Source organism: Barbatula barbatula (assembly GCF_947034865.1).
Source record: "Barbatula barbatula genome assembly, chromosome: 23".
In the NCBI taxonomy this organism is placed as follows: Eukaryota; Metazoa; Chordata; class Actinopteri; order Cypriniformes; family Nemacheilidae; genus Barbatula; species Barbatula barbatula.
In genome coordinates, this window is record NC_136786.1 from 11,619,867 (window position 1) to 11,638,379 (window position 18,513).

Here is an 18,513-nt window from a genome sequence, read left to right on the forward strand (position 1 = left end):
TCCCATCTTATCAACATCCTCTACCCAATGCTCGTGTGTCTGATTTAGAGCAGTACAGCAGCACTGCCTTTGACTGTGTTTATCATTGTAAGTGGTCTTTACATAATGTGATATTAACATTTTTGTAGCCGAATGTGTACATTTAAAATAAAGTGAGACTGAGATCTCTTATTCTAAGTAATCCTGAACTTTTAAAGACCTAAATTAAGTGAAATATTTTGATATCGTTTTTTGGATGATGCTTGATATGTGATTTAAACACCAAACAAGAATCAACTGTTTGCTTAAGTTTAATTATTCTTTGTAAAACAAGTGAGTGAGTGTTTTAGAGAACTCTAAATGCACTTAAACCATAAACAAATCCAACCTGTGTCAAAAGAAACATTTGCAAACACGCTCACACACAAAGAAATTCACCCCTGCTCCTGTACATCTATGTCTTCATTTTCAGACACGCTTTTTACACACATTTAGATGTTTGATAAGGTAAAGATGTCTTTCATATAGAACTACAAAATCTAATCCTGAACATTTATAGCAATAAAATATCTTACAATATTCAATATTCTTGAAATTCTTTGTAATTAGTCATTTTTTATTCTTTAATTGAGGACATTAATTATTTGTATATTTTGTATTACTTTTTTATAAAAGCAAATGGTTACCATACAGCAGGTTTTCAAGCAATGTGTTTGCATTTGGCCTGTCTGAAATCATGCTAACATTTGTGAAACTCTGCACATACTGTAAGACTTTCACTTAAGCTTACACCTGTATTTAAACGTTCACATCAGAGTTCAGAGAGGTGAAACAGTAGCTGTAAAAATGAAATCACATCATGTCTTTTTTCCATTCACTCTGTCATCGATGCTTTTAGCTTAAACTTACATATTTGTATGATGATTTTTTTGTCAGTAGACTGAGCAATCAAAAAATTCAAAATCTCTGCAATTCAAAATTCTCATCATTTGTTCTTTCTCGTATTTTTGCTTGACTTTATTTCTCCAGCATTCCTTGACCATCCACTGTCATGTCACCAACTCTAACATCATCAACAGCCTTTTGTCTTCATTTCCACCCCTTCCACACTCCTTCTTTCTCTGTCTTTGTCCAGTGGGTGATTCTGTGTGTGTTCCCACAAACGTATGGCACCGTCCCACTGCAGGAACGTGACCGAAATGTAAAAGAGAAACGAAGCCAATAAGACGTCAGTAATTTAGTGTCAACAAGCAAATTTCAACAAATAATATATCAAAACTGTCCTGAATTTCATACAACATTACACATTTTCTTCAGTTGACAGCCTTAAATAATGAGCAACAGACACAGAAAACCAACCTGAAGATGATACTTTCAAAAGTCATGTATGTGTGTACAGAAATAAAAAGCAGTTTTACTTACAGAACTGCTGACCATGTTGACGTGATATGGGTGCCAGCTGACGTCCCGCACACATGCATCATGGTTGGACAATTTAGACACGACACGTCCCGTCAGCACATCATAGACTAAAGGGAATAGAAGTCAGGAATGAGATTAAGACGATTAAAGCCTTCAAGGTTTTTACTATTATCCCTACAATTTTGTAAATTTTATTAACAGCAAAACTATTTCTTGTATAGGCCCGGTTTCACAAACAAGGCTTATTTTAGGCCAGGACTATGGCTTAGTTAAATTAGGATATTTAAGTTGCTTTTATTAAAATGCCTTAGAAAAAAGATTACTGGTGTGCACCTTAAGACAAAACAATGGCACTGACATTTTAAGAAACTTCAGGGCAAGTTATTTCAATGTCAGACAGCTCCGTCATTCATTTTAGTCATGGACTAGGCTTAAGCCTTGTCTGTGAAACCATGCAATAATGTTTAATAAATGCACAAATATGTTAATGAAAGTCCCATGCACAGCTTTGATGGAGCCCTGGTAGAAATCCTTCTTAGGCACAAGACAATATGGCTCCTTCTTTAGACATATCTTCCTTACAGAGCGAATCTAATAGATCAGAATGACTGCGCAGACGAATTACTTACTAACGATTTTGCCTGTTGAACAGCCTGTGTAAATGAACTTCTGTCCAGTGCTGAATTCAGGAGAAAAGCGACTCCGAATGAGCGTGTGCAGAACCCCGTGACCCCTGTAGGTCATCACAGAAGTGTCTCCCGTCAGCTTATGCCTCTTTAGTGCTGCAGTGCAACAAAACAGTCAAAAAGGCCAATAAACAATGTACTCATGTGCAAAATAGTAAATAAAAAAGTAAATCTTTAAATTTAAGTATTTTTTATTGACATATTTTTTTAATAAGCAATTTAATGACTATTTTAAGATAAAAAATTATGTAAAATAAAACAAGCAAACATTCCATAAATTAGCTTCATGCCATGTTATAATTAATTCCAATAAAATCTTTCAATTTGATATCTAAACAAATTTGTTAAATCTTTCCTTGTAAATCCTGTTTAAAATTCATAACATCCCAAAAAGAAATGAATATAAAACCAGTAAAAAAAATGTTTTAATTACACAAACACACCTCTCTGTGGAACCTGCTGCCAGCGATAATCCCAGTTTTGTTGTGTGACTGCAACCCTGGAAGCAGCAAGACCCTCTTTTGGTGAAAACCTCCTCACGTCCCACAGCTTAATAGTCTGATCTTTGGAATTACTGATCAAATATCGAGCGTCACCCTTCAGGACAACATACAGTACAAACACTGCTTAGTGCATTGCAGACATGATGTCACTTTGAAAGTGAATCATCAAAAAATCATTTTGAAGGGGATGACCACATAACTTTGGCCATTTTGTAACAATATATTTATTTATCATTCAAAATGTTACGGCAACCATCTTTTTGATAATGACCCATTTTCCCATAATTACTCTATTGCTGAGGTGTTTTTCCGGTCAATTACACCATCAATTAATTTTGGACCGTAAATACCTTGCTGTGTATGAATGTTATTCCATCTCTGTGTCCTGCTAGATGACCCACAGGCTGTGGTCTGTCTTCTCTGAGTGTTCTTCTGTCCCATACCTTGCAGAGAGCATCATCACTGCCTGAGAAGAGCAGCTGGGAGGAACTGTCTGCAAATGCTACGGCATTCACATCGTCCTCATGAGCTTCAATCTGAAAAACAAGAGAGAGACATTACACATTAGTCGTTCTCATACATTACGACAATATCTTGCAGAACTTGTATTGTTCATGTTTTCACTATATCGGACTTGTTTATCTAATTTAACAATCTCATTGAATTCAGAGCGATAGACATATTTTACTTTGAGATTGTTGTGGTTAAATAAGATCACATTGCAGAAGCTTTCAAATGCTAGTTTACTCATTCAGGATGTGTGACTTACCTTTAGAGTTCTCTTGTTTTGTTCACGATCAAACACATACAGGCAACCATCATTGGCACTGTTTGATAGAAATAAATGCATTTCAGGATAAAAATGCTCGTTAAACAAGAAAATGAAAGTTGGGTTTGTTAAACTCTTAGTATGTAGATAAAATAATATACTGACCCGCCTAAAATCTCTTTCCCATCTGTGGAAGCGGCCAATGAGAATACACAGAACCTTCGTTCATCAGGACTAAAGAATAATAGACACCGGTCAGCATTACCAGTACTATATACAAAGGCAACTAAAGTCATGTTGATATAAAAATATTAACTACGAACATATCAGCTCATTTTAATTCACTGTTGATGAACAGACTAGGACCAAACATCTAAAAGCATTATTACACTTTGTTATCAATCCCTCACCATCCTCATATACTCCAAAGATGCAGTTTAAACCATGATGTGGATTTAATGAGATGCTCGGTTGTGCAAAAAAAACATGTTGGCAAAGTCAACGGATCATGAGATTTCGTAAAATTTTAAAGCTGAGATGTCCAACAGTAGCATTCTGATTCAGTTCAACATTAAATGTGATAAAACTGTATTTAGCTCAGAAAAAGCATACAAGAACTATTCAACAGAAATGATACTTTTACACAAATGTCACTTTGCCAGCATGTTCAGTATGGTTAGCTCACAGTTATGTGATGGATATGGTCATGAATGGTTATGGTGATCTGTTCTACTGTCTGTTATCCACATGAAAAGAAAGCATACAGATGATTACCTGAGATTTAATGCTATAATGTACTATGAGGGAAACACTAACTTGAGGTCTAGAGCGGTGTGCGTTTCATTGTCCCCATCAACACTGCACACATGAACTGAAGAGAAGAAATACACACAGATGTGCATCAGAAACGTTCAGTCTCAAACAAAACTGTAGATTTAGATGAATTTGTCTTACTGTAGTCAGACCAGCTAGAGTAGAGCACGCAACGAGAATCAGGGGTAAAGCACACATCCAGAACACTCCAGCCCACGTCTCTGGCCTTCACGGTCTTCTTCAAAACAAAACGGCCTCTGCTAGTGTCATACAACCTGATGTTTTGATCTGAAACAATAAAGGCAGACTTTTGTTATTGAACAGATTTCAATAATCAATGATCTGGAAAATGTGGATTGGAAAATGAAACATAGTTAATACATGCTTATGACAAAGCCTTGAATTAAAGGTCCGTGGAGGAGAAATGCAATATATTATACATTACAATGTGTTCAGAGGTGTATACAAACCTTACACAATGAAGCGTTATGTTTTTATTACTTTAGAATGAGATATATCTATGTACATACACCACGAGTCCCCTTACATGGAATACGCCATGTTGTTTCTACAGTAGCCCTAAACGGACAAACTGCTCTACAGAGCGCATTTGGTCAATACATTATCTCCTTCAGCAAAGAAACGAAAACATAAAGACATCTTAGTTCTGTGTCGGCTACTGTAGTGCTTCGAAAGGGAGGGGTGAGGGGTGGAGTCACCTGTTGGTTGCAACATTTCATACAATGGACCTTTAAGAAATCTAGAGTAAAGAAATCTCTTCTTCACCTTGGCATGCAGACAGGAACATGTTTCCATCATCACTGTAGACTCCACAAAAGACTTTCTGCTGATATGTGTCCTTGTATACCACATGATTGGGCATGAAACTATGACAAAATGTTTAGAAATTACTACGCGTATGCATAAGACTGCTCAGTCGTAGAAGCCGAAAGAAAACGTACTTTGAGTCAGAAAAGTATAATGTACAAGAATGTAAAGCAATGGCAAGGCATCGGTTTTTACTGTATGCATAATACTTACTGTGAGCGAATACGGCTACATTCTCCATGAGAGAAACTTGACCCACGACAGCGTCCCTGTTCCCGCTTCAGCAAGCAATAAACAGTAAGTTTGCAAACAGCTCTTTAAATATTTCTTGACATAAAGTGAATAAAGAGCTCATTTAGATACACGTTATTGTCCTATACCAGCGTCTTACCTCTGCCAACATATGTGTGAAACTGCGTCTGCTCTTTAAACCTGAGGAAGCAGTAGCAAGCATGATCTGAGTGTGGATTTCACTTTGGTCCACCTCCTGTGTGTCTGGCTGGGCATCCACTGAGAAAAGATAAATAAAACATGGCACATGACATTCAGAAACACGTGGCACTTAGTAATGTCTATTCCATTGTGTTTATAGGGATCACACTCACCAGGAGGGTCATATCGATGCCCCAATCGTCCATCCCAGGCTCCATCGCTGTCCTCATCGGAATCTGAATATGATTGCACGAGTTGTAGGCCTGTCGCACCACTTCCATGGACCAGGCGCACCTGGCCCCTATTGTTGAGAAGAAGGATGTATACTTAAAATACAAGTATATCTCAAATAAAGGAACGAATAATAAAAGCGGGAACATTTTTGCATTGCGAGACTGCACTTGCTTAGCTCCAGATGCACCTCATGTGGGTTATGTTTCATTTACCTGCGCAGTAGGTACGCCAGAACTTGCGCTAAGTCTACGTCGTCTTCAGATCCTGATGGTCTCTCTGGCTGTCTGTCGGTCTGAGTGCGGTTCGTCTGGTTGGAATTCTGGTTGGGTTCTGGTTCTGACTGGTCTCGATTGGTGCCAGAGCCCCGGCCAGACATCCCAGAACTGGACTGAGAGCCCATAGACCGATTGTCTTCTAAAACAAAATACATATTTTTGGTTACAAACTGCCTACCTACACAAAAATTTGGATAACAAAATAAACAATATTAAAGATACATTTGACTGAAAAGCATTACCTGATAATAAACCACTCAAAGGTATTGCAATAATATGCTTATTATGGATTGTTTTTAGCCTCAACCTTTGAGTGGTAGAATTTTCTATAGGACAAAAATTATAATCTATAAAATGTTGTAGATTTAGAAATATATTTATTGTTTAATTGTCAGAGAAAATTACATCCTTCATAATATACACCAAAATAATAGGAAGAATGTGGCCACTGAAGTCATGCATTTTGGCTCAATGTGTCAGTGTTATTGGCATTATTAATATGTCTGATTAATGAGGTCAACAAAGCTGAAAAAAGACTGATATAAGTTAACTGACAGTCAAATATGCAAAAATGACACGCTAGAATGGAACACTGCAAATGACAAGCGAAGAAAACTCCACATTATTATTTTACAATTATAGACTAAAAGCTTAACAAAGCGAAATTCATAAAACACTCCTTATTTTTTTTAATATAGGCCAAAAAAGTCCTTTGTTTATTAGTTAGCTAACGAGCTAGCAGACAGTACGCGACCCACAAAAGAGACCTACCAATAATATGATATCTGTGCTCTGACAACGGCTTAACTGGGTTTATTTCTTCTTGCAGACTGCGGAAAAACAAGAAAAAACGTGGCAAAAAATGTCTCAGTTCAGTATGTTGAACGCTTCCGTTTCCCCTGAGCTGTTGTTTTTTTAAGTCTCTCCATGTTCGTGACGCGCCATGTTGTTTACGGTTTCAAGACTCGCCTTCCTCTGGTCACGTGACTCACATCAGCTACTGCACAGCAAACAAAAACCCATCAAACTTATATACCAAATGTAAGAGATTTTTTTAGGTAATACAGTGCCAGTTGCACCAAAAAGTATAGAATATCTAAATGATTTGGTTGCACGGCTGTATTTCTAGCACAGGCTGAACTAGCACCATCTGCCGGACTGTTTTCTGCTGTAAAATATGTAATTTAATTGATATGCCATTTTTATGCCATATGTAATGGTGTATCTGTATATTCTGAAATTCTCGTAGAATCAGTGCTCGGTAGATAATGATTTGCGTTTTTATTTAGCTAAATAAATAAAAGTATCGTTCTCATATTGCCTCTTATAACGTATTTTAATAAATTCTACGTTTATAGTTCATTCTCCGTTTTGTTTACTATTCTAATGCCGCGTGTAACGTTACACCGTATAAATAAATTGTTTAGTCAGATCCGTAGCTAAGAGACAGAAGGACTTTTAAACACACATTGTTGAACCGGAAGTATTTAATTGTATCCGGTGCCCACTGGTGCCTGTATTTCTGAAGAAACTTGTTTTGTTGTTTAAAATTGGTGGTAAGTGGTTGGACATTTTATATTCACAATATATTGTTGGATGAATGATTAGCAGATCCATTTAGAGAACATAGGAGACATTTCAAATCATATTTGTTGAAGGAGTCAGTTACAGCTGCCGTAACCTAGTGTTAGCTAACTAAAGCGATTTATTGAAGAAGCCACATTAAAGTAATTTATATGAACGGTTTGGTTTATTATTTACCTGCTCGCCTCTCACGTTAATTGTACCTCTGATATATTATTTGTGTGCCTAAAATCTAAGGTGGTTTTCTGTTACATCTAAGTTCTTATTTCTTTTTTTTATTTGCTGCTTCATTAAAATGCCTAAGCAGTTCTGTAGCCTAATGTTTGTTTTCTGATGTTCGCAGACGTAAGACTGTTTCTGAGAATCAATGGGTGTGTATTTTACTTTTTTCTTTACAAATAGAAAATAAGAATTATCGATCAGCTATCATGTGCTATTTGTAATTGCTTTTCATTCATTATAAGATCTTTACTTTCCATACTTTCAAATTGTTATTAATCTCAAAGTAGTCTGTAGATCTTAGTAAATGTACTTTTGTTCAGTTAGACTGCCCAGCCGCCTTTGGGTGATCATGTTCTTCTGTAAGGGTTTATATTAAATGTCTTTGTGCAGATGTTGAAGAGAGGAGTTATGGTGGCTGCGAGGGCCCAGACGCTATGTATGTTAAGCTGATCTCTTCAGATGGTCATGAGTTTATTGTTAAGAGAGAGCATGCCTTAACCTCAGGCACTATCAAAGCCATGCTGAGTGGACCTGGTGAGTGTGATGCTTTGTACATGTGTAAAATTTAGTTGTTATGAAACTGCTTGTTTTTATTGTGGAATTCAAACTTGTCGGTTATGTTTGCCCGCAATCTATAAGGGTTAAATATGTTGCATATTTTAAGTATTATAATTTTTATTATACAGTCTGTCACATTCAAAATCGCATCGCCAAGATTTCCATATTTTTTTATTTCTTTACTCCTAGGGCAGTTTGCTGAAAATGAAACCAATGAGGTCAACTTCCGGGAGATCCCATCTCATGTTCTCTCCAAAGTGTGCATGTACTTCACCTACAAAGTTCGTTACACCAACAGCTCAACAGAAATTCCAGAATTTCCCATTGCCCCTGAGATTGCTTTGGAACTGCTCATGGCTGCAAACTTCCTAGACTGTTAAAATGGGAATAAAGCATGTATTATTCTAAGGTCATCTAACATGCCTGTTATACATTTATCTGTGTTTATGAGTTTGTATTTAAGTATTGTTCTTTTGAATCTTTGGGATTTTATGTGAACAATGGCAGTTTGTACTTTGAGTGGATAATTTGTTTTAGTGTTTTAAAATGTTCCATGTCTTAATTATTTTGTATTTGCTAGTCTGTTGCAATTGGTTCAGTCTGCAGGAATAAACATGAATGAATCTAACATCTCTCTCTCTAAACTCTATTCCACTGTGGATACAGCACCCAGAATAACTCGCATGAGCTCAAGGTAAAAGAAAGCTCCCCCTTCTCCCAACGTTATAACAGCATTTAGGGTTATGCACACCAAACTAATGTTAACTGTGTTATAATTGTGCTCATCTGCAAGTAAACAAATTAGACATTTTGTCTATGGGCCGACAGAAGCATTACATTTAGAATGTAACGTCAAATACAACAAACTGTTTTCTTAAGTCTCTTTAATGCAATGATAATGCAAATAATAACATAGTTATAAACATACCTTATCAACCACAATTTATTAGGCTAGCGCATCTTGAATTACTTTTAGTACGGTTTTTACTAATTTACTAATCCATATTATTTTGAAAATGTATATTTTATAGTTTAGTCTTTAATTATATAATTATGTTCTTGTATGCAAACACACAGCAAAAAAAGCTGTATTTCTATTGTAATTGTACCTCTTTTTTAGTCCTCCATAAATTAATTTTTAGATATTGCATTAGTAACGTCCCTTAGATTAAATTCAATTTAATATTGTCATTGTGGACGTACAACTACAGAGCCAATGAAATGCAGTTAGCATCTACCCATAAAAAAAAATTGGATATTAAAATGTTAACCAAAAAAAAATTAAGCAATGAAATCATAAACTTATTTCCATGATGTAAGGTAGTTGGTTAGGGTTGGATTTAAGATCGTATCATCACGGAGGCGTGTCACGTGACGATGACGTTGGTCGCCCTGCGTTACTGTGCGCCACTGATGCAGGGGGATCCATCATGGCGTCTATGCAGGTAAGATCATAGCTGACATTTAGTGTTGTTTCATCTATCAATCACACCTTGATCAGGTGTCAACTATATCGGTGTATATAGTGTTTCGTTTATATGCCTAATAAAGCGGTCGATTTGTGATTCGTTATTCAGTACATCATAACTTGTCCTCGATGTGCTCGAGCTGACAGGGTGCGTGAGGATGATCGTGGCTTTAAAAGCAACAGCTGGCGGGGAGGACTCGTACAAACCAACGTCATTTTGACTTTTAAAATAAATGTGTCTCCTTTAGAAATACATACATTTCTTGTATATGTTTCTCCGTTTTCACTTTTTTAACCCAACCTTACAAGGGGATCAGGTACTAGCGCAGTATCATTTATTTCCATTACCTTTACATAAGTTGTATATTTAAAATGTTTTCTTATCCTATAAAAACAGGGAGCATTTTGTTGTTTTTGAACGGTTTATAAATGTTTGCATATAAATAAAAGTCGGAAGTGACACAGTGTATATGTTTAAGTATGTCATTTACAACACAAGCTGTTGCACTCCACCTAGTGAGTTGCCTACCTAGAGAGTCATCTAAAGATACCTGATCAGTGCTTAAGATAGTAATGCCATTTTAACATAAACTAAGAAGATTGATAATTGATTATTTTCATAACTTGCACATATCTACTTTCTTTTGTCTATTCTTTATCCTTTCTTTAATACGCATTGTCTTTTTCTCAACAGAAGAGGTTACAGAAGGAACTTCTAGCCTTGCAGAATGATCCGCCCCTTGGAATGACATTAAATGAGAAGAGCGTACAGAACACCATCACAGAGTAAGAACCTCATATCCTGCCTGCCTCTTCATTTAATGTTTCATCGCTCACTGTGTACTTATTGACAGGCTTTCTCACGTTATCCTCTATCAGGAACTCTCACAAAAGAAACTTTATAAGAATCCAAAGTGGCTTTTAGTCTCTTTAGATATTTCTTTGGTGTAATTGTTTTATTGACTTGACACTTTTAGCATGACTTTTGAAGCATTATTTGGTCTGGGTCGTGTCACAGATTAATATTTCTAGAAGGGCTGGGAAATTACATTTTACTACACATTTTTTAAAGAAACTGCTTCTTTCCATTTGATGTCTTGGTAAGGCTGTCTCAGTCTATCAGCTGGCTTGCCCAATGTATGGTATGTCTGCCACGTCTAATACAAAATTAAAGGATTAAAGCGGTACTTCACCCCGAATCAAAATTTTCCCATGTTTTACTCACCCTCAAGGCATCCTAACTGAATATGGTTTTCTTGAAGAATAATGCAGTCGGAGTTATAATACCACGGTCTTAACAAAGGTCTTCTGAAGCGAATCGATGTATTTGAGAGAAATAACCATGTTGACAGTGCTATTAAAGTTGATGTCTAGCTTCCGTCATCTCTTGAATGCGCGTGAACCAGAAGCTTGCTTTTCCGGCAGATGACTTAGGCACGTTGTAGGTTCCGGTGACAAATGTTGCACTTTTCGTTTTCTTTCAATTGTATAGTGTCTACGCGGGCGGGAGCTTTCATCTTTTGCGACTGCATTATACTTCAATAAGAAACCCATATTCAGTTAGGATGCCTTGAGGGTGATTAAAACACGGGGGAATTTTGATTTGGTGGTGAAATATCCCTTTAAATTGCCAGCTTAAGAGAGTTTTATCACTGTAACAATAATTACGACCTCTGTTTGGCCTTTTTATGCTGAAGAGTTGTCAAAAAGATGCCGAAGAATTGCTTGAATATTACTTTACATTATATTAAAACATTGTCTTGTCTTCAGTGGTATGTCTGGCATTATATTATATTAAAACATTGTCTTGTCTTCAGTGGTATGTCCGGCATAATTTAAAATTTTGTAAAGAGCGAAAAGATGAGTTATTACTAGTCTTCACGCTATGTTTTTCCTCTTTTGTAATAAATCAATAATAATAAATGATTTACTGTGCTATATATGTGCTATGTGTTTTTAGCCCTTTTGTCTTTAATGATGCAATATCTTGTCAAAAGCACACCACATAAAGTGCTAGTTTAGCAACTTGCCAAACAAGTTTGTCTTGTCTAATTGTTTGTCCGTGTTCAATGCAGTTTGTCAAGTTTTGGTAAGACTTTCTTTCTGTGATGTAAACATGTCAGCTATGCATGAAAGAAGGGCAGTGGTGTTGAGTTGAAACCAAAGTTGCCTGTCAAAGGGAATGATAGCCTCCCCAGCATCATGAACCAGAAATAAAGGTGAAAATATAATTTCCTTAGAGTAAAGCTTTAACATTTTTTGACAAACTAACCTTAATATAAGTTCTTAACAAAACTACAACAGTCATTTCTAAAAGTGTTCTCTCTCTGATGTCCAAAAGCAACATTAAGAAATTATTCATAAGTCACACATCCAAGGCAGAAAGGTGAGCTGCTGTGCAGACGCAGCACTGGTTGTCTTGCAATGTTTCTGCTTTGGCTCCAGGGATGTTGTCTCTCATCTGAAAATCCACTGCTGCTGTAGATATATGATACTGTTGAGGCAGAAAACTGACATTGCTGATGTCACGATCTATTTCTGGGATGTTTGCAAGACTTGCATATTTTTTAGCATTTGTACTATAACGATTGATTTACTGTCAGTTCACTGCACATAATGAAATGTGTTTCCTTTAAACAGTTAATACATATAATACAAACATGAGTACACGTTGACAACAAAAAATATGAAAATAATCAGTAATAGTTTTATACATTTAATATTAATAATTATTGACTGAACAGCAAAATTTTAAGATCTTTTTTAGTTCAATGTTTTATTTACTCTACAAATTTCTTTAAATGTTTTATTTCTTAATACTTTAGCTTGTGTTTCTTAATAGATTTAATAGTTTTTTTTTATTTTGACTATTGTTACTTTTATCCAGGGCCGGAGTGGGACTCATTGCTAGCCCACTTTAGTTCAATAGTGTCTATATTAAAAAAACTTAGTTAAAAGCTCAGTATATAAGTCTGCAATAGTCCACTTTTCTCTAATGCAGTGAGCCTTTTTTAAATATATATAAATATTAAATACATTTTGTTATTTTGTCATGATTTAATAGGTCTTATGAATTTACACGATAAAGTTTTTATAGCAATCTGAATAGGAAAGCCAAGGTAGGTTTAAACAATTTGTTTCAAATGGAATTTTTAAGGACTGTAAGGGTTAATACACGACTGACTGAAGTTGTCTCTGCAACAAGAGCTTTTTTATTTCATATTTAACTTAAATCATGTAAGTTTTCATTATTTACTGATGTTTATTTAAATGTTTAATATGCTGTAGTGTGCCGCTTCACAGATGGATTTGCACATTATATGGACGGATGTTTCATCCTCATTTATTTCAGATATCATATTTCAATTTCAAGTATTTAACCATGAAAAGTTTTCTGTAAACTTAAACATAAGTAACATGTCACCTCTGCTAAAACTCAGTACTACCACTCAAAAATCAGTGTGTGCCACAGGGACAGTGGATTCTGTAGTTGTCTTTAAGAGGCCGTTTACACGAGACCGTTTTAAACGTAAATTTTTTTGTGCGTTTATGCTATTCATTTACATGAAAATGGGTCTTAAAGTGCAAGTTTTTGAAAACAACAACATTATTGTTTCCTCATAAACGCTGAAGGCTGCATTTTCCCAAAACGATGACGTCATACACATGCGTATTAGGCTTTCAGTCTGTAGACATGCGCAAATAATGGCGATGTCCATACTGCATGTTTCCACTGGCCTGGCATCCATAAATGTAAAATAGTTTTCCCGGAAATAAAGCATTTAAAGAGGAAAAATTACTTCCTGGAACTATTTAAAGTCTCCATGAATCACCTGATACAGGAAAATTTGAACTTGTGATATGGCGACTCTCTCTCTCAACGGCTCTTGAAGTAGCTGGGCTGAAACGCACACACAAACCAAAACAAGTGACACATTTCAGTGACACATCCACTTAATTTTCCTGATCTGTAATTACTTTTCAATACATTTGTATCATTAAGCAAAACACTTTTGGAATTAACTTTCCATAAATTAGTCTAGTTTTGGCTCAAATGGCTAAAAATGATGGGATTATCCCTGAGCACTCGGATTTGGCATTAGTAATGCAGGAAAGAGCTGTTGTCCATTTGACCCCTCAAAACCGCCCTCTTCCCTTGCAGACATTTTTCTAGTTTTGTGAATGTACTTTTTGTCTTTTTTAATTTTCCATCTTGCCACTTTCTCTTCAAATTTACAGTAGCTTTCAAATGATCTCTTTATGGTTTAAATTAAATGCTGTATGGCTATGTAGCCTGCTACAAATACCCATAACAGTCCCAAGGAATCAATTTTTTTACAGTCTATCTTTATAGAAGGCTTATAGTGTTAAAATTTTTAGTAAAAATGTACATTTATAATTATGTTTTCATTTCTGTTTATAGATGGATTGTGGATATGGAGGGAGCCTCTGGTACTCTTTATGAAGGGGAAACATTTCAGCTTCTTTTTAAATTTAGTAGTCGATATCCCTTTGACTCACCTCAGGTATGTAAAAGTGCTTTATATTTTCTCATACTAAAATAATGTACTCACATGTTCACAACCAAGTACTTACCATTAATTGTTACTGCTTTATAGTAGCATGTGGAAAGATTAACAGATGGATTTTTCGGATGATAAAGATTATTGTTCTCAAAACCTTTTAATCCGAACAGCAGCCAAAGATGCTCAACTATTACAAATTAATATTAAATGACCTACTAAGTGTTTATTATGATATTATCTTCATTCATGGTATGTGTAACCTTGAATCTACCTACAGCAGTAAAATACTTGGATTAGTCCATGCAAAGCTATTCTTTAGCTTGTAGAGTGCAGATTTAGAGGCCACATTTGAGGGGATTAAGTCTTATTTTACATATCAGTCCAACTATAAATAGCAGACTGAATTAGATAAACGAGCTCATGCTATATGAAAAGGCTTATTAGTGATAATAACAGTATTACTGAATGAATTCAGAGACTGTTATAGCTGACATCCATGTCATGGATGTGTCAGTAACACGACATGTGATGGATGCTATTTAAAGTTTTAACTGTGATAAAAGACCACTAAAGACTAAAAGTGACAGATGATCCTTTTTGGTAAGCTTAAGTGGCCCTATTAGTGCTTGTGCATTAAGTGCCTTTATACGGATGTAGGATATTGCCTGTATTTTTCCTGCTCACTATGAGCGCCCAAAGCTCTTTGGTTTTCCTCCTGTAAATCCCGATTTTGCTTTGTCGACTCATTTATACAGCTGTCTCCACATAATAATCTAGCTGCCTTATGCCAATTGTGAAGAGTAAACACCATTTACATTTTTTAGTAAAGGAAGAGCTGTACCCTACATCAGGGAAAGCGCTAGGGGTGGGCTAAGGGGGCTGAAGCAACGAGTGTTTTCAGTAAAGCAGTATACAAATCATATAGGGGCCGTTAACATTTAGCATGTAATTTGTAATTTTCAAGCAAACAGAGAACAATGCTGTTGCGAATGCATGTGGAGCTGCTGAAAATCAAATTAACCTTTACCGAAACCTTCTTGTCTTCGCAATGCATGCGGCTCAAGACCGCCCAAGTTCCCAGGCGCTTTGAAACAAACATTAGATGTATATTCGAACATATATGTGGATGTCTCACTGGGCTAAGCCCCGCATATCCACTCACCCTAGAACCGCCTCTGCCTAACATACAAAAAAGAAGAAATCAACAAGCACATGTTTGCGTGTCTGTCTAATTTTTGGTTTGTCTGGGTATGGTTCTGTTTTGACAGGTAATGTTCACAGGAGACAATATACCTGTTCATCCTCACGTTTATAGCAATGGCCACATCTGCCTGTCCATCTTAACAGAGGACTGGTCACCAGCTCTTTCAGTGCAATCTGTTTGTCTTAGTATTATTAGCATGCTGTCTAGCTGCAAAGAGAAGGTAAGTGTCTCACACTATTACCTAATCTCTTTAGATTATCAGATAAGAGTGTTTTAATATGGGACATATCAGAGTTTTTGTTTGTTAGTTACTATAGTAGGACATTCAATGATTTACTCAGCTATTTTTGGTGCCGCTCAAAATCAATGGTTTACTGATTATAGGATTTACATGACATGTCGTAACCTCAACTTTTTTTTATAATTTACAGTCTTTATGACCTTAAAGCCAGGAAAGGACATCTAACCTATAATTGTTGTCCCTTGTTTGCGATCTGTTTTCCAGAGACGGCCTCCCGATAATTCCTTTTATGTACGGACTTGTAATAAAAATCCAAAGAAGACAAAATGGTGGTACCATGGTGAGCAATAACATTTTAGTCGCCTAATCGTGTAACTTTTAAAACGTTAATATTTCCTTTAAATATTTCACTGCCTTCTCTTCACAGATGATACCTGTTAATATGAAAATGTTAGAACTCCAGGAGGAACGAAGTCCCACTGACCTATAAAAGCACTTTTTTAAAACCGTATGGTCTCTGAACTTTTCCTTGGACTCCAATTACAAGCATGGACTCAGACCACAAACATGAGAGACGTTCTCGGCTGTGTTTTCACTAACCAGTTGGATGCATGTTTGGGGAACAAACTGTTGAAGAATGGAAAATCAATTTTAAAGAGACTGGAAATGGATTCATTTTGGGGTGTTGTGGAAAAGTTTAGATTTGCCCAAGAAGGAGGATTTTCTTTTTTCAGATTTTGGTACTGGACCACACACGTTCCTGTTAATTTTTAGCACTGGCTTATCTTGAGGTCCTTGTCTCTTGTGCAATAACAAAGATGTGTGCATATCTGGGCCAAGAATGAGAAATCCAAATAGTCCTGAAAAAGACAAAGTAGTATCACAGTTTTAATCCCTTTGCTTTTATTTTTATTTTTCCTACTGAAATGATATGCACTGTGAAGTGATTTAAGAAAAGTTCAAAGTTTATTGTCATTCATTGACTTGCAGTTCTGCTGAAATGGGTGGCGAGGGGCTGGTGAATCCTGCTGGTTCACTGTAAATAGTTTAATTTAAGAATGGTACTACTTATTCATCTCAACTTTTGACATGACTGCAAATTGCGAAAAAAACGAAGGCGGTGATATTTTACCCTTTAAAGAGTTATTACACCCATAGATCACATTTTTATTCATCCTCATGTCATTTAAAACCTGTCTGTGACTGTTCTGTATGACAAAAAAGAACATATTTTGAGAAATGTTTCAGTGGTTTTATATTCATACAATGAAAGTCAATTGGAGTCAATGTTGTTTGGCTTCCAGTGTTAAATATTTTTTAATGTGGTTAGGCAGAATGGCATGAGAGTGAATAATTGCTGAAAAAGAATTTTTTGGTAAACAATGGTTACAAACTCTCTGCCACCCCACACTCATATTAGAATTATCCCCAAACTCCCAAAAAAATAAGATTCATTTAAATTATAGCATGCATTATTTATATAAAAAACATATCGTGATAATATTATTGTGATTTCTTTTGGCCATGATAACGGTCACAATATTAGAAAATCTGATAATGTGTCAGCCCTAGTGCGAACTTGACCTCTGCAAATTTACCTAATTTAGTTTGAGCTAGGTAACCTAATATATAACATGTTGGCACAAAAGTTGTGTTCTTTTCTCTATATTATGTTTTGTATCGAGACTACAATTCCTTTTAATATTTCATTTCTTAAGGGTTCTTCCTCCTAGTAACTCTCGGTCTTACTACTTCTTTTTGATCCAAGTCAAGGTTAAGAAATTGCTAAACGTTTGAAAGTTTTTCGTATATAATTTTGTTTCATTGTTTTATTCTCTGTAACCTCAAATGCTAGAGAGTCATTGTGGTTTTCTGCAATGATATTGCAAGGCACATATTTGTTGGTGTTTGGAACCTCTGTATTCCCCCTAATGAGCGGCACAAAGGACAAGGATTGTTTTTATGTTTGTTAGGATAAAACACTAAAACCAAAAATGTACGGTTCATTTATGGTATACGGTGTGAGATTTCACACTGTATTTTAGGTTTACACACTCCAAAGATGTGTTTCTTAGCCATTCTTTCAAATACTTGAATATTCCAAAGTTGGTTGGCTTTTTCCATTATCTGTGATAAAGTGTATATTCAGACTTCCATGTGAATGTGTCGATGTAAGAAGAAATTAGGATGGCCATTGCTTCCCCTGCACACAATAAGATACTTTATTATATGCTCATGTTTTTATCCCTATACTGATGAAAGAAAATGGGGCAGTTTCCCAGACAGGCAATGGCATGTTTTAAAATACATCAGTGCTATTGAATTGTCTCAAAAGGCACAAAAGTAATGTTTTTTCGAAATGCTTGTTTGTAAAAATGACTTAAATCTAATTTAACTAAGGCCTAGTCTGGGAAACTGCCCCAATGTGTTAAAATGACAACAGGGCTAAAGTGGATGTAAATTATGCTGTGACGCCTGTCACCATGAAAGAAAGTTAATATGTTTTGGTTTGTAGACTTGTTTGTCAATAGTTTTTTATGATTGTATAGGTTGGTTTGCAAGTTATAAGAGAGAAATAATAAAGGGCGATAGACGTTATTTCTAAATCTGATTTTTGGTATGTATACCAATTATGTAAACTGTGCCTGTTAATTAAATAAAGAAATACAGGTTTTGAGTATTTACGGCTGTATGACAATAACTAGTATATCATCCGACATTAAAATTAGTTTTTGCTATTTATAAACCTTTTACATATTGTTACATGAC

The 18,513-nt window shown here is 35.7% G+C and overlaps 3 protein-coding genes across 4 annotated transcripts; 2 read left to right on the top strand and 1 right to left on the bottom strand.

Annotated features, from left to right (window-relative positions):
* Positions 1 to 273: 273 nt before the first annotated feature.
* On the bottom strand, positions 274 to 7,392 carry dcaf11 (ddb1 and cul4 associated factor 11). Of its 2 annotated transcripts, none has more exons than XM_079447650.1 (15): positions 6,713 to 7,392; positions 5,879 to 6,080; positions 5,606 to 5,733; positions 5,392 to 5,510; positions 5,214 to 5,278; positions 4,959 to 5,059; positions 4,314 to 4,460; positions 4,176 to 4,230; positions 3,525 to 3,593; positions 3,360 to 3,417; positions 2,941 to 3,126; positions 2,531 to 2,684; positions 2,031 to 2,183; positions 1,402 to 1,508; positions 274 to 1,159 (listed from the first exon to the last, which is right to left on the bottom strand). In XM_079447650.1, the coding sequence occupies exons 2-15, from the start codon at positions 6,064 to 6,066 to the stop codon at positions 1,052 to 1,054; spliced, it is 1,638 nt and encodes a 545-aa protein (XP_079303776.1). In that variant the 5' UTR covers positions 6,067 to 6,080; positions 6,713 to 7,392; the 3' UTR covers positions 274 to 1,051. The 2 variants fall into 2 exon arrangements, with proteins under 2 accessions (XP_079303776.1, XP_079303777.1); XM_079447651.1 differs by having other exon boundaries at positions 5,879 to 6,077; positions 6,713 to 6,918.
* On the top strand, positions 6,931 to 8,933 carry eloca (elongin C paralog a). The gene is made up of 4 exons (XM_079447652.1): positions 6,931 to 7,497; positions 7,869 to 7,896; positions 8,138 to 8,281; positions 8,495 to 8,933. Exons 2-4 carry the CDS (start codon positions 7,893 to 7,895, stop codon positions 8,683 to 8,685), a joined length of 339 nt encoding a protein of 112 aa, XP_079303778.1. The 5' UTR covers positions 6,931 to 7,497; positions 7,869 to 7,892; the 3' UTR covers positions 8,686 to 8,933.
* Positions 8,934 to 9,680: 747 nt separating this feature from the next.
* Positions 9,681 to 18,423, top strand: ube2wb (ubiquitin conjugating enzyme E2 Wb). Its single transcript, XM_079487676.1, has 6 exons — positions 9,681 to 9,750; positions 10,468 to 10,559; positions 14,197 to 14,299; positions 15,568 to 15,723; positions 16,009 to 16,084; positions 16,172 to 18,423. Exons 1-6 carry the CDS (start codon positions 9,736 to 9,738, stop codon positions 16,183 to 16,185), a joined length of 456 nt encoding a protein of 151 aa, XP_079343802.1. The 5' UTR covers positions 9,681 to 9,735; the 3' UTR covers positions 16,186 to 18,423.
* The last annotated feature ends 90 nt before the right edge of the window (positions 18,424 to 18,513 follow it).

What these genes read in the sequence shown, in the direction of transcription:
- dcaf11 (XM_079447650.1), bottom strand. Translation starts at nt 6,066, where the DNA reads ATGGGCTCTCAGTCCAGTTCTGGGATGTCTGGCCGGGGCTCTGGCACC. An exon ending in CTCTAGCTGGTCTGACTACA is followed by an intron (nt 4,231 to 4,313) that starts GTAAGACAAATT and finishes TCTTCTCTTCAG; the next exon opens with TTCATGTGTGCAGTGTTGAT. An exon ending in TAACATTCATACACAGCAAG is followed by an intron (nt 2,685 to 2,940) that starts GTATTTACGGTC and finishes GTTGTCCTGAAG; the next exon opens with GGTGACGCTCGATATTTGAT.
- eloca (XM_079447652.1), top strand. An exon ending in AGCCATGCTGAGTGGACCTG is followed by an intron (nt 8,282 to 8,494) that starts GTGAGTGTGATG and finishes CTTTACTCCTAG; the next exon opens with GGCAGTTTGCTGAAAATGAA.
- ube2wb (XM_079487676.1), top strand. An exon ending in GTACAGAACACCATCACAGA is followed by an intron (nt 10,560 to 14,196) that starts GTAAGAACCTCA and finishes TTCTGTTTATAG; the next exon opens with ATGGATTGTGGATATGGAGG. An exon ending in ATCCCTTTGACTCACCTCAG is followed by an intron (nt 14,300 to 15,567) that starts GTATGTAAAAGT and finishes CTGTTTTGACAG; the next exon opens with GTAATGTTCACAGGAGACAA.